Here is a 13593-nt window from a genome sequence, read left to right on the forward strand (position 1 = left end):
AACTTACCTGTCCAACCTTTTGCTAATAATTATATCATTTGTGTTCCAAGTTAATTCGGGTCTCTATATTTTATAGGACGGTGCATGGTTTACTCCTGACATAAGAATGGGAAGAATGATTATATAAAAAAAAAAGCAAGCATATAACTTATAATATTCATGAAATAATTTTATTGGTTGTTTGAGCTGAATCTTCTCCTTGTGAAGGAAACAAATTCTTTTTCTCTAGCTGCAGCAAAGTAATTAATGAAAGGAATGAAATCCCTTCCTTGGAATGCCAGCATGAGCTTCTTGTTCATTCCGTTGTCGATCTCTCGCCTTATATATAAAGCCTTCACACCAAAAGCTTTTCCACAAAACAAATTAAAACATAGTTGCATCTGCAAAATATAACTAGGACAATATGGTAAAGGCTACAGTTGGTGGTGAATATCTGAAGGAATTTGAGAAGGCTCGTCGTGACCTTCGTGCTCTTATCTCCAACAGAAACTGCGCCCCTCTCATGCTACGATTAGCGTACGTTATACCTGCTTTCATTATTCTCTTTCTCAGTTCAGAATATTACATGTGACAATAGTTTAGTAACAATTTTATATGTTATTAATTTGTAGGTGGCATGATGCTGGTACCTACGATGCTAAAACAAAAACAGGAGGTCCCAATGGCTCTATCAGGACAGAAGAAGAGTTGAATCACGCAGCAAACAAGGGGCTGAGAACAGCAGTTGAGTTCTGTGGTGAGTTTTCTTCTTATCTAAGTTAAATTAATTGCTCTTTCTTATCAGTTTAATATCCTAACTACTTTTGGTTAATTTCTTTGGGGAATAGAGGAGGTGAAGGCCAAACATCCAAAAGTTTCATATGCTGACATTTACCAGGTTATAAATTTAGTTTTGGCTTTATAAGTTGGAAAATATTAACCATGTCTTTGAAATACTGGTTAAAGAATTAAAAGTAGAATGATTTTAATGAAAAATGTAACTTCACATTCTTTCACATAACTTTATTGTACTTAAATTTTTTTTTTTTTTTATATATCAATTCTTTAACTAATACTCTAAGGGCAATAATTAGCAAGAAGTTATTTATTTGGAGAGTCACTTGTTAAGTTATATGAAGTTGGATTTGTATTTCAGCTTGCTGGTGTTGTTGCAGTAGAGGTTACTGGGGGTCCAACTATTGATTTTCTTCCCGGGAGAAAGGTATATCATGCATGGGGAAGTTTTGTTTTGTTTAGCCTTATAATTCACGTGTTTTGATTTTCGATTCTTTATAGCTTATATTTACTATATACTATTTTCTTTACTAGGATTCATTGGAATCTCCAGCAGAAGGGCGTCTTCCAGATGCCAAACAAGGTAAATCACTGTTGCTTGTGTTGCCTCCGGTTTCTACCATTTCTAGATACAGATATTTAGTTGACATCACTTTTAAGTTTTGTTTTATACTCCCTTATATAAAATTAATGTCACACTATTTAACAAATTAAAGAGAAAAAAGAGAAAGCAAAATAATTTATTTATTTTAATAAATATATGAAGTGCAATAGAAGTTAACGTGCAAAAATTACTTTCCCTCAGGTTGGCTTTGCTGTTCAATGTTACCATTTGATGAGAGAGTTGAATTTTGCAATCTGCTTATACCTTAAGCTTTTGGAGGAGCCAAAAGCATTTTAAGCAATATTTTTCTTCTTTTTTAAAGTATATAAAAGCCAACGCCGTACAAATTAATAAAAACTAAGATGAGGTATATTTTGAGTATGAAAACAGTATACATGAAAAATCAACAAAATTTATAATCAAATAAAGTTAGCAAATTTATTAGGAAAATTCATTGATATATATGGAAGAATTTCAGGTGCATCTCATTTAAGAGAGATCTTTTATCGCATGGGTCTTGGCGACAGAGACATTGTGGCTCTATCCGGAGGCCACACTTTGGTAAAAACTATATTAATTACATACAAGAGTTCCTTTACTTAGTATAAAATATACAATTAATCTCATCATTATTCACTTAAATTGATAAGGGTAAGGCACATAAAGATCGTTCTGACTTTCATGGTCAATGGACAAAGGACCCTTTGAAGTTTGATAATTCCTATTTTGTGTAAGATGCTCAATTACATGATGTCAATATTGTTTGTGTATTAAAAATGTATAAAAATTGAAATTTCACACAACACTAAACAGGGAATTACTGAAAGGGGACTCAAAAGATTTATTGAAGCTTCCCACAGACAAGGCTTTAGTTGAGGATCTTAAGTTCCGCAAGTATGTTGAACTGTATGCCAAGGTAAAAGAGACAAAGAGTTGGAAACATTTTATTATCATTATTTTTTATTACATATAATAAGATATATTCAGGCTCATACTAATGATTTTCAATTGTACTATAGGATGAGGATGCTTTTTTCGCAGATTATGCAAGCTCACACAAAAAACTCTCAGAGCTGGGCTTCAATGTCAAGGATCGTTCCATGTTGGTGAAGGGTGCTATAGGAATTGCCATTGCCTTAACTGCTGTTATCTTGGGTTACTTACGTGAGCTGAACATTAATAAAACCAGTTGAAGAGACTATTACTCACGTAAATGTACTAGTCCTTACAACAGGACACACTTGGCTGATTTTCCTCTTTCTCAAAAATAAAAAAGCTTGTATATAATGCGAGGTTCAAATATCATATCGTCTCTCCATATTCATATAATGTAATCTCGAATCAAATGATAGAATTAGTGACTATATATAAATATAAATATAAGACAAACAGATAAAAATAAAATAAAAAAAAAAAACAAAAAGTGAGATTTTTCTTTAGTTATTTAGAGCATATGTAATGAGAAACAACTTCCTGTACCATATGACTGTCACATCAGTTCTAGTCCACTTTATGAGTTACTTAAATTTTAACAGAGTTGCTTATAAAAATAATTCTGCTAAAATTTAAGCAACTCATAAAATGAGCGAGAATTAATTTAACAGTAATGTAACACAGGAGATTGCTTATAAGTAAGCTAGTCGAGATGCTCACATGATTAAGAATCAAGTGACTTTGGTGGTGTCTCTTGTACTCATTTCTTAAACAACAGACGCAGCCTGCAACTGGAGGCTGTCCCTCACTGCACATACACATGGCACGTACTCTGCCGTTATTCTCAGGTCACGCCCCATTCTGCAAAACGCCTTACAATCTGTCTATTCATAGCCATAAATAAGCAAGGCATTCTAATCCGGACACTGCGTATCCATCCAAATCTGCCCTAATTTAGAAAGGAAAAATCTATGTTGACCAAGTTTGGATTCAAATTTTTCTTGGTAAAATTGGGAACGGGAGTGAGGACCAAAATGTTAATACCTATTCCATCCTGTCCTCATACTTATTTTGCCCCGCTTAATAATATAATTAAATTTTTTTATATATATAAATTAAAATTAAAAATTTTTATATGTAAAAATTTATATTATCTTATTTTTTTTTCATATTTATTAAAAACAAAAAAAATATCCAGAAGTGAAGGTGGGAAAACCCAAACTACGTCAGAAGTGAGAATGAATACCTAAATTTTATCTCTAACAAATTTCGGGGACGAGAATAGTTTAAATTTACAGGGACAAATGTGAGAAACATAAAACCTATCCCATTATCATGCTTAACTATAAATATGGCATATAATTAATATTATAATAGTGTAATATAATTGTAAAAAATTATGTTGATTTTGTAGAATGAATTAGTTTCTAAACTTATTTTCTTAAAATATAAAGACATTTTGATTTTAATAATGAATTTATTTGAATACAAATTTAAAAATGTATTTAAAAGTCCTATGTCAAAAAATATTTATTATTTTTAATAAAAAAATTCTTAAAAATACTTTTCATTTATGTAATAAGTTAAAGTTTTGTTGGTGAATTTAAGACATTATATTGGTTGGGTTTAAACCACCATGATAGCCAATATATGTAGCCATTAACAACTCATGCACCACATTGTTCCTTTCTTTGTGAAACCATGACCATTATTATGAACAAATTAAGTTACCCTAGTCAAGAACCAAGCGGTCTTTGCATATCCGACGCTCACTTTTCCATTGATTGATTTTCACTGGCACATGTATGTGTAGTGTAGAACAAGTTAGGTTCCATTTAGTATAATAGCCTGCAAAAGATGCGTGGCTTTTCATGTCTGGATACAAATGAAGAAACAGAGTCATGGAACGTGCATGAAGGAACAACCCGGCTGCGATTCATGTTCAGACGAACGTGCATATAGAAGATTTAAGATTGTCAAGACATACATGAAGCCCAACATGGGAATGAGTTGGTTGAATAATCTTTGCAGCCATTTCGTTTTGACTTGCTGCAAAAGTTGGATGCTCCTTCTGTGGGATAATGAGTGTGTATTTTTATGTGATATTATTGATAAAAAAAATATGTCTATTTTGTTAATTGTCGATTTCTATCGGTTAATTATTTTTAATGAAGGTTCATATTTTAATCATATATTTTTTATATACAAGATTCAAATTATTATGTTATATATATATATAGATATAGATAGATAGATAGAATAAAATATAATAATATTAAATATTATTATTTGTAATGTTTTAAAATCAAATTTCACATTGAATGAATAAATGTATTATTTTATAATGTTTAGTTGGTAGAAGTTATATGTATATAAGAAAATTAATTAGTCTATAGTTATTAGTTTTGAGATACCATATTTGTGAAAAAAAAAGAAAGTATTACTTCATAATTTATTTAAATTTTTTTGGTATTATTTGAAAAATTATGAAAAGTAATTGAATTAATACAATTAAATATATTTTTAATATTATATAATATATTAAGTAATAAATTAATAAAAATATGAAAACTTGAGTGAAATATAAATTTAATATGAAACATTTCATAAAAATAAACAAATCTTTTTATATAATAAATTTTTTTTAATACATTACTTCATAAAAAAATTCAGAATTTTTAATTAGGTTTTTCAAATTAAAAAAAAAAATTCAATTCGATCGATCATGTTTCTATATGTTTATAATTTAGTGCCTCGAATTATAAATTTGTTTATAATTCGTAAATAACATAATATACTTTAGAGCTTCATACTTATATATATACCCACATTACATTATTGTTTAATGCCATCATTCACATGCATAAATTGTTAATCTTTACTTGTTAAAATTCATATATCAATTCATAATTTTTATGATTAGGGAGATTTATAAAAAAAAATTACGGGTCAAAATTAATTAAACCCTAATATACATATATAATTAAATATTTACATGAAATAACAATATGATGTGATTATCCACCTAGATGTAATCAAGTAATGAACATTCTATCAAACTTCATAAATTGTTAATGCACTTCTAACTACAGACTAAATTATAAATGAATGACTTAATTATATATATATATATATAGTTTAAATGAACCTATATTTTAAATGAAAATATTCCAATCTACAATGATACCTTGTGAAAATATACGTGATAAGTAAAGAAAGAAGGTAATGTGATGGTTTGAAGGAAAGGCAAGAGAAGAGATTCTTTTTCCAGCGCCTGCAGCGATCCTTTGCTTACACACACTCCCATGATCTCTCTCCATCGTTAACCTAAGCCTTCATAAACACCATCAAAGCAATCATAATTAGGTTGGACATGGCCCTAGTTGACGAGGAGTATCTGGAAGAAATAGAGAAGGCTCGACGCCAACTTCGCCTTCTCATCACCATCAACAAGTGCGCCCCTCTCATGCTTCGCTTAGCGTACGTCACTCACTCACTCACTATAATTGCTTCAGCTGCTTTCCACAACCACTCTACCTACGTACCTTAACATGTTAATTCCAAACAGGTGGAACGATGCTTGTACCTACGATGCCCAAACCCGAACAGGAGGTGCCAACGCTTCTATTAGGACCCCACAAGAGTTGAAACACCAGGCAAACATCGGATTGGAACGAGCAGTTCGATTATGTGGTCAGTGCTCTCTTTCCTTTTCGTTTCTTCTTTCTTTCACTCAATTCACCAACACAATTAACATTCTTCCTCGCTCTCTAACAGAGGAAGTCAAGGCCAAACTTAAAAAAGTTTCTTACGCCGATCTTTACCAGGTTAACTACTTATATATACTATCTCACTATAATTATATTTATGGTTGGAATTGGATTAATTATTTTCCAGTAATTTCAGCTTGCTGGTGTGGTTGCAATTGAGCTCACCGGGGGTCCAACTATTAACTTTTATCCCGGTAGACAGGTAGGGTGTTCATGGTCCATGGATTTCATTTTTTTTTTAAATCTAAATTCAACGGTTCATTTTTAATAAAGTGGATCAGATGTTTTTGAATTATGGATTAAATTTTTTAGAATTGAATTTGTTTAATTATGAATCATGTCAAGTTGAATTTTTTGTTCACTCTTATATAAAGTTACATATATGGTGTGGGACAAATTTTGTTTGGATATATTGCTAATTAGTTAACTTATTATTTTGTTTCTTAGGATTCGGATGAGTGTCCACCAGAAGGCCGCCATCTAAGTGGCGAAGAAGGTAAGAAACCTATCTTGCTAGTCCATTTTTGGCTTTAATATTTTCTAAGTTTCCATGTCTTTTGTGGAAACCTGATCACTTCAGCCTTCATGTTACTTATGTGAGATCTTGCCTTTCATTTCATAATTTATCGACTTTTTCATAGAAACTGTTGTTATATATAGATCCTATGGGTGATGATGATAAAGTTTGCCCGCGGATGTCTGTTAAAATTGTTTGGTTGTTCCTTTGTTTATTGTTATTAGGATCTAGTTCTTAAAACATTCCAAGTATTTGTATCTTGACTTACAATTGTTATGAAAATTAATTCTTTGATATGGAAAAATTTTAGATGCAAAGAGTTTAAGGAATACCTTTTCTCGTATGGGTCTAAGGGACGATAAACATATTGTGGCTCTATGTGGAGGCGTAAGAACGATATCATATACCAAGGGTCCTTATGGTAAGAACGATATATCCTGCAATCCCTACTTATAGTTTTAAAGATACAATTAATTTCATTATTATTTGCTTTAATCGATAAGGGAGACACATAAAGATCGTTTTCACTTTGAAGGTCAATGGACAAAGGACCCTTTGAAGTTTGATAACTCCTATTTTGTGTAAGATGTTTGATTAATTACGTGATGCCAAATTGCCAATTGTTTGTTTATTTGAAGAAGTATAAAAATTGAAAGTTTCCATAACACTAATTAATCAGGGAACTATTGAGTAAGGATGCATCATCAAGGCTTCCCATGGACGATGCTTTAGTAAAGGATGAAAAATTTCGTCACTTTGTTGAACTATATGCAAAGGTAAAGATCAAAGATTTTTTTGTTGTTTTAGGACAAATACCGTCATAGAGTCGGATGAAAACAATATATTGTCATTACGGTTATTAGACATATACACATGTCTTTATATTGATAAAATATTATCTTTTGTTGTGCATAAGAGGTTATTAGACACATACACATGTCTTCATATTGGTAAGATATTGTCTGTTTTGGATCTAATCCTCACAGTTTTATTTTTAGTTACTACCTAAAAAACCTCTCTACCAATGGAGACAATTGTGTGTATATAAACTCATGTCTATCCTCTTATTTAAATGATGTAGAACTTTGCTTGCATCTCAACACTATTTTTTATTCATTGTAATAATATAAATTTAGTTTTCTTCTCTTCCATCACTCACGATTATATATACTTCTCTACGATTTTATTGTAAGATAAATTCTCATAATTTTGAGAATGGAATGTAATGCAGTAAAAAACGATACATTTGGTACAATTGGTAAATTACATTTATTAGATAAAATCAAACAGTTCAAATTATGGTCTCGTCAAATCAGATTAATTTAAAACATGAATTCAAATTCTGAACTTGTAATTTGATTTTAATTCAATGATTATGATTTCTTAATTAATTGCATCAACTGCACTCTTTTTTTTTTTTTTTTTACTGTATTGAATGTCGATCATAATTTCCATTTGTATTAGGATGAGGATACGTTTTTCAAAGATTATGCAATGTCACATGAGAAGCTCTCTGAGCTAGGTTGCAATCTGAAGAAGCCAAATCAGCCAAAGGGATCATTTGAGAAGCTAAATCAGCCCAAGGGACTTATAGGAATCGGTTTAGTATCACTTGTGGTGACCGTGATATTAGGTTACTTAATGAAGAAGCGGAAGAAAAACCAATTAAAGGTCGAAGAAGATTTAGATACCAATCTTTAGATATTATTTGTGATATTTTTTAATTAAAATTATAGTTTTATTTGATAATTTGTATAAGCTTTTAATAGAAACTCTTATTTGTAGATGATTTGTGACAAAATTGTAACTTTAGTTGAATAACATTATAAACAATGCTTAAAAATTATAAGTTTTGTTATTAAAAAAAATATTCACAATTGGACTTTGAGCTTATTTTCTTCATTTTCTTATTTTAAAAAATAGTATATATAAGGACTATTTTGTTCAAACTTAAGAAAATAATTATTTTTAAATAAGTACTTTTAAAATGATTATTTAAAAAGTAGATAGAAGTGGTTTCTTAAAAAAAAAAAAAGTAGAAAGCTGCTTATTTTAAAAAAAAAATTGTTTAAACAAGTACATAAAAATAAAAGGTGCTTATTTTATTAAAAAAAACATTTTTAAAGAAAAAAGCTTAAACAAACAGCCCATAATTTGTGAACTTCAGAAATCTTCAAATACTACTGGAATATAATGTACATTTTATATTCCTTTTGACCCATCACCCACCTATTATTATTATTATTATTATTTTTTACATTAGCGACTTTTTTGGTAAATGAATTTACTCTGTTTTAGTCCGGTAAATTATCATTTAATGATTTGAAACGAAATTAATAAAAAAAAAACTTATTACTTTTTTTTTTTTTCAATTATAAGCTTGGATTTAAAAAGTTAAATCAAATATTCACAGCGAGAGTTAAATACATAACATATAGGCAGAAATGCTTGGCGTATGAACATAGCGGTCAACATAATTTGCATATAGGACTAACACGTTGCAATGTTGCATATTTGCGGATGAAAATTGACTATGTTTTTAATTTTTTTATTTTATACAAAAATAGTATAAATAAGTTTTTTTATTTTATAATTTTCATAATTCAAATAATTATGGCTTAATAAAATTAATGTTGGTGAAATATATATAATAATGTTAGGTCACTTGTGAGAACCCATTTAGTAATTTTTTAAAATTACTGGGTTGAAGAAAAAAATTTCTTAAGTAATAATTTATAAAACAATAGACTTAATTACACTTTTTAGTCCATTTTACTATTGTCATTTATCAAATTTGGTCCTTCCATTTTTTTTCTCACGATTTTGGTTCCACAATTTTAATTGGGTTATTGGTCTATTTATTAACTTAATATTTAATATTTAATAAAAAAAATGACATGGCAGTACGTAGAGTATTATTGTGAATGTGTAGTATGTGTTTAGCAACAACATTTTTTTTAAGTATCATATGTTAATTTAATAGATGAATTAAAATTGCACAAATATAATGTTTAATGAAATCAAATATATAATTAAACCTAAATGGTAATATTGAATGAACTAAATTCGTGAAGAAAAAAAATTGGGAGAGGAGGATTTTGAGAAATGGCATAACAAGGAGCAAGGAGATGAAATGTATAAATAAACCTAAATGGTAAAAATATATATTGTGAAAACATAATTACAAATATGGATATTCATATTTTTTACGTAGTAACCCAAGCCAAAAACTTGAAGACGTGTGATGTTTGAAGTGAATCTTGTCCTTCCCCTTGGGAAAGAAACAAATTATTAATTCTTCCTTTCTTCACCAAATCAACAAAATGGACGAAAGCAATGAAATCCTTTACTTGCAATCATGATAAGCATATCCTTGTGTGTGTGTGTTTTATATACCTACGTACACATGCACGTAAACCATTTAATTAATCCTTGATTGGCAAAAGCAGTTGGAAAACAATTTAAAGCGTTGGCTGAGAAAAGTAATGGAGAAAACTCCAGTTGATGATGAGTACCTGAAGGAAATTGATAAGGCTAGACGTGAACTTCGGGCTCTTATCTACAACGAAAGATGTGCTTCTCTCATGCTTCGATTAGCGTACGTGCTGCTTCACTTTTCAATTATTTCTTTTGTTAATTTATGAAAATTTCTCTGAATATCATCTCAATGGTTTTAAATTAATATATGACAGGTGGCAAGATGCTTGTACCTACGATCCCGAGAGCAAAATAAAAGGAGGTCCGAACGGTTCTATCAAGAGTGATCAAGAGTTGGGTCGCCAGGAAAACGGGGGATTGAGCAAAGCAGTTAAATTATGTGGTCAATTTCATTTCTTATTCTTCTTTCCTTCTTCACTCTCTTCTTTTTAGCCTTCACCGTTTTTGCTTTCTTTCCCAAACAGAGGAAGTGAAGGCCAAACTTAAGAAAGTCTCGTACGCTGACCTTTATCAGGTTATCTAGTTTTAATATATGATTTCACCAATTAATTACACTATAGGATGTCATTGAATCATGTTTTATTAACATATCATAATGTTTCAGCTAGCTGGTGTTGTTGCAGTAGAGGTCACTGGGGGTCCCACTATTCACTTTCTTCCCGGTAGAGAGGTATTTTCATATTAAGGGTTGCCTACTTTCTTAATAGGGTTTATTACTTTACAAACAAAATGCATAATAATTTTAATATAGAAGAAGAAAATTAACCTATTATATAAATTATTGTATTATTTCTTTAATAGGATTCACTTGAGCCTCCACAGGAAGGACGCCATCCACATCCCGAAGAAAAAAGTAATGCAATCTTGTTGGTAGTTCAGTCTCCTACTTTCAACCATTTCTGACTCTCTCTCTCTTTTTAATGATAATATTATTGATATAGAGTACTTTCACCTATTTAATTGCCAGTTTGATTTATGTTTATAGCATACAAAAAGATGAATAGTGCCGATAGGTTATGGTTATAATTTCTTCTTGGTATAAAGCATATAGTCATGTCTTATCATGTTGATTCTTTGATATTGTAGAAAAAATATTGTATTTTGTGACTGCTTACGCCGAATAATCAATTGAAAAATTAGCCTATGTTAATTGATTATTCCACCAATCCATTTCAGAAGTCGTAACTTTTTTTTTTCTTGTAGAATTATCTTATTATAAGAAAAATATTAGATGTACACCCCGTTTTAAGGTGGATATAATATAATGGAAATTAAGGAGAAAGAGAGAGAGAAAAAAAAAATCAAAAGAAAAAGTGGTAGATACAATATGTAATGTGATGACAACAGTAGAAAGAGATGGAGGGAAAAAAAAGGTAAAAATAAGTTGCAAAGAGGATTTATGTCTATATTACTCATTTTTTTAATATAAATTTTTTAGATGTCTTGTGTAGAAATTTCTTTCATATGGAAAAATTTCAGGTGCATCGCATTTAAGAGATATCTTTACTACTCGTATGGGTCTAACTGATCAAGACATTGTAGCTTTATTTGGGAGCCACACTTTGGTAAGAACGTTATATCCAAGAGTTTATTTATTTATTTATTTTAATTAAACAATATATCCAAGAGTTCATAAATAGTTTTTGACTATAAATGTTATTTCGTTATTATTATCCCCTTCAATTTATAAGGGCAAGGATGATCATTTTGGCAAAGGAAAATGGATAGGAAATCTTAAGAAGTTTGATAACTCCTATTTCGTGTAAGTTGTCTAATTACATGGTGAGGATTTTATTTTTTATTTTTTATATTAAAGTATAAAATTTGAAATTTCACTCATAACACTAAACAGGGAATTATTGAAAAAGGATGCATCCTTGTTAAAGGTTTTTCCCGCAGACATTGCCCTGGTAGAAGATAAAAAGTTCCGCAATTATGTTGAAATGTATGCCAAGGTAAAATAACCATTTTTTTTTTTTTTAAAGGTCGAATACACGTCTATAGAGTTAGACAGAAGCAATATAATCTTATTTATTATGGAACTTAAATTTTTATGTATTTATTGATCGTGTGGATTTTTTATTATATTGAATTTGGATCTTGATTTTCAATTGTACAGGATGAGGATGTTTTTTTCAAAGATTATGCAGCTGCACATAAGAAATTCTGTGAGCTAGGCTGCAATCTTGATACTTCCATTATTCCGAAGGTGCCACCTGAGAAGTTAAAGCTAATTATGCCGAAGGTCAAGGGAGTTATAGGAATTGTTATAGTCTCAACTGCGACATTAGGCTACTTACGAAGGAGAAAAAATAATCAACTGAAGAAATAATTACTTACATAATAATTAGAGAAAAATAACTGATTGAAGAGATAATTAATGTTCAAATCTCCAAAATAGGCTCGTTATCTTCTTTCTTCTTAAAAAAAAAAGGATTATGTATAATCTGTGAACTTCGAATTCTTCAGATACAACTTGAATATAATGTAGATTTTATATTTAATTTTGATATATCTTCTTAATTTGTTATGATTTACTCAGTTTTATCCATGAAATTATTAGGTAGTTCATATTACTGCCTCGATTCATGGTCGAACCTTTTTTTACGTGACACGAATTTAAATTTTTTAATTGATTTAATACATTAATTGGTCTTTTGAATTTTTTTTAAAAGGTATAATTTGGTTTTTAAATTAAGAAAAAAATTGTAATTAGATCATTTATTTTTTTATTATATATTTCATAATTTAATTTTTAAAATTAGATGCTTGTTTACTATTCGTGGAATTTAATAAAATATTCTTTTAACACATAATTCTATGTTAATATTTTTGTATGTACATTATATTTTAATTCTTATCCATAAAAACTACATACAATCTCTTTAATCGAAAAAATTATAGAATGTAGAAAATTTTAAAAGATATTTATTAAAATTTGATACAAATGAATGATGATACTAAATATATAGTTGTTTAAGTACGTGGATATAACAAATATTATGTGAAATTTCAAATATTATGAATGGATCTATATAACTACAAAAGGTGGTAAAGTGAGTTAATATATTTAAAGTGGGATGGAATAGATTATTTCAACAAATATAATGAGTTAAAAAAAATGTAATTTACTTCATTTAGTCTTGAGTTGGTTTCACTCGGTGTTGAGTTGATAGATTGATTCAATTTAGTGGGTTAGTGCTTTTAAAATGGTAACTTAACAAGTTGAGCCATTTTTAACTCATCCAATTTTTTTTTTATAAAAAATTATTATCTAAAATATTTCAATATGCATTATCACTTCAACTTATAATTTTATTATTATTTGTAAAATTGATTAGGAATGTTATATTTTCCGTGAAAAGAGGCAAAGTAATTGTTATTAGATGTCAAATTTATTTGAATTGGTTGTTGAAAGGGAAACATCTAACTTCAATTTCAAGTCTTATTTTTTTTTTAAATCTCAAAATTAGTTAATTTCTGTAAGTACTATAATTAGTAAACTACTTTTTATATTTATAACTATTTAACTAATTAATATCAATAATATTTTTTGA

At 29.1% G+C, this 13593-nt stretch overlaps 3 protein-coding genes across 3 annotated transcripts; all 3 read left to right on the plus strand.

Annotated features, from left to right (window-relative positions):
• The first annotated feature begins 297 nt into the window (after positions 1-297).
• Positions 298-2707, plus strand: LOC109800688 (L-ascorbate peroxidase 3). Its single transcript, XM_020361516.3, has 9 exons — positions 298-516; positions 612-736; positions 828-877; positions 1136-1201; positions 1309-1357; positions 1857-1939; positions 2029-2108; positions 2192-2294; positions 2398-2707. Exons 1-9 carry the CDS (start codon positions 404-406, stop codon positions 2569-2571), a joined length of 843 nt encoding a protein of 280 aa, XP_020217105.1. The 5' UTR covers positions 298-403; the 3' UTR covers positions 2572-2707.
• A 2836-nt stretch (positions 2708-5543) lies between these two features.
• On the plus strand, positions 5544-8462 carry LOC109800265 (L-ascorbate peroxidase 3). The gene is made up of 9 exons (XM_020361039.3): positions 5544-5791; positions 5880-6004; positions 6089-6138; positions 6218-6283; positions 6529-6577; positions 6909-7019; positions 7134-7179; positions 7278-7374; positions 8063-8462. Exons 1-9 carry the CDS (start codon positions 5685-5687, stop codon positions 8297-8299), a joined length of 888 nt encoding a protein of 295 aa, XP_020216628.1. The 5' UTR covers positions 5544-5684; the 3' UTR covers positions 8300-8462.
• A 1543-nt stretch (positions 8463-10005) lies between these two features.
• Positions 10006-12540, plus strand: LOC109800266 (L-ascorbate peroxidase 3). The gene is made up of 9 exons (XM_020361040.3): positions 10006-10196; positions 10291-10418; positions 10501-10550; positions 10641-10706; positions 10838-10889; positions 11516-11601; positions 11728-11798; positions 11889-11991; positions 12156-12540. The coding sequence occupies exons 1-9, from the start codon at positions 10084-10086 to the stop codon at positions 12366-12368; spliced, it is 882 nt and encodes a 293-aa protein (XP_020216629.1). The 5' UTR covers positions 10006-10083; the 3' UTR covers positions 12369-12540.
• Positions 12541-13593: the final 1053 nt, after the last annotated feature.

Source organism: Cajanus cajan, chromosome 11 (genome assembly GCF_000230855.2).
Source record: "Cajanus cajan strain Asha chromosome 11, NIPB_CcT2T_4, whole genome shotgun sequence".
NCBI classification, from domain to species: Eukaryota; Viridiplantae; Streptophyta; class Magnoliopsida; order Fabales; family Fabaceae; genus Cajanus; species Cajanus cajan.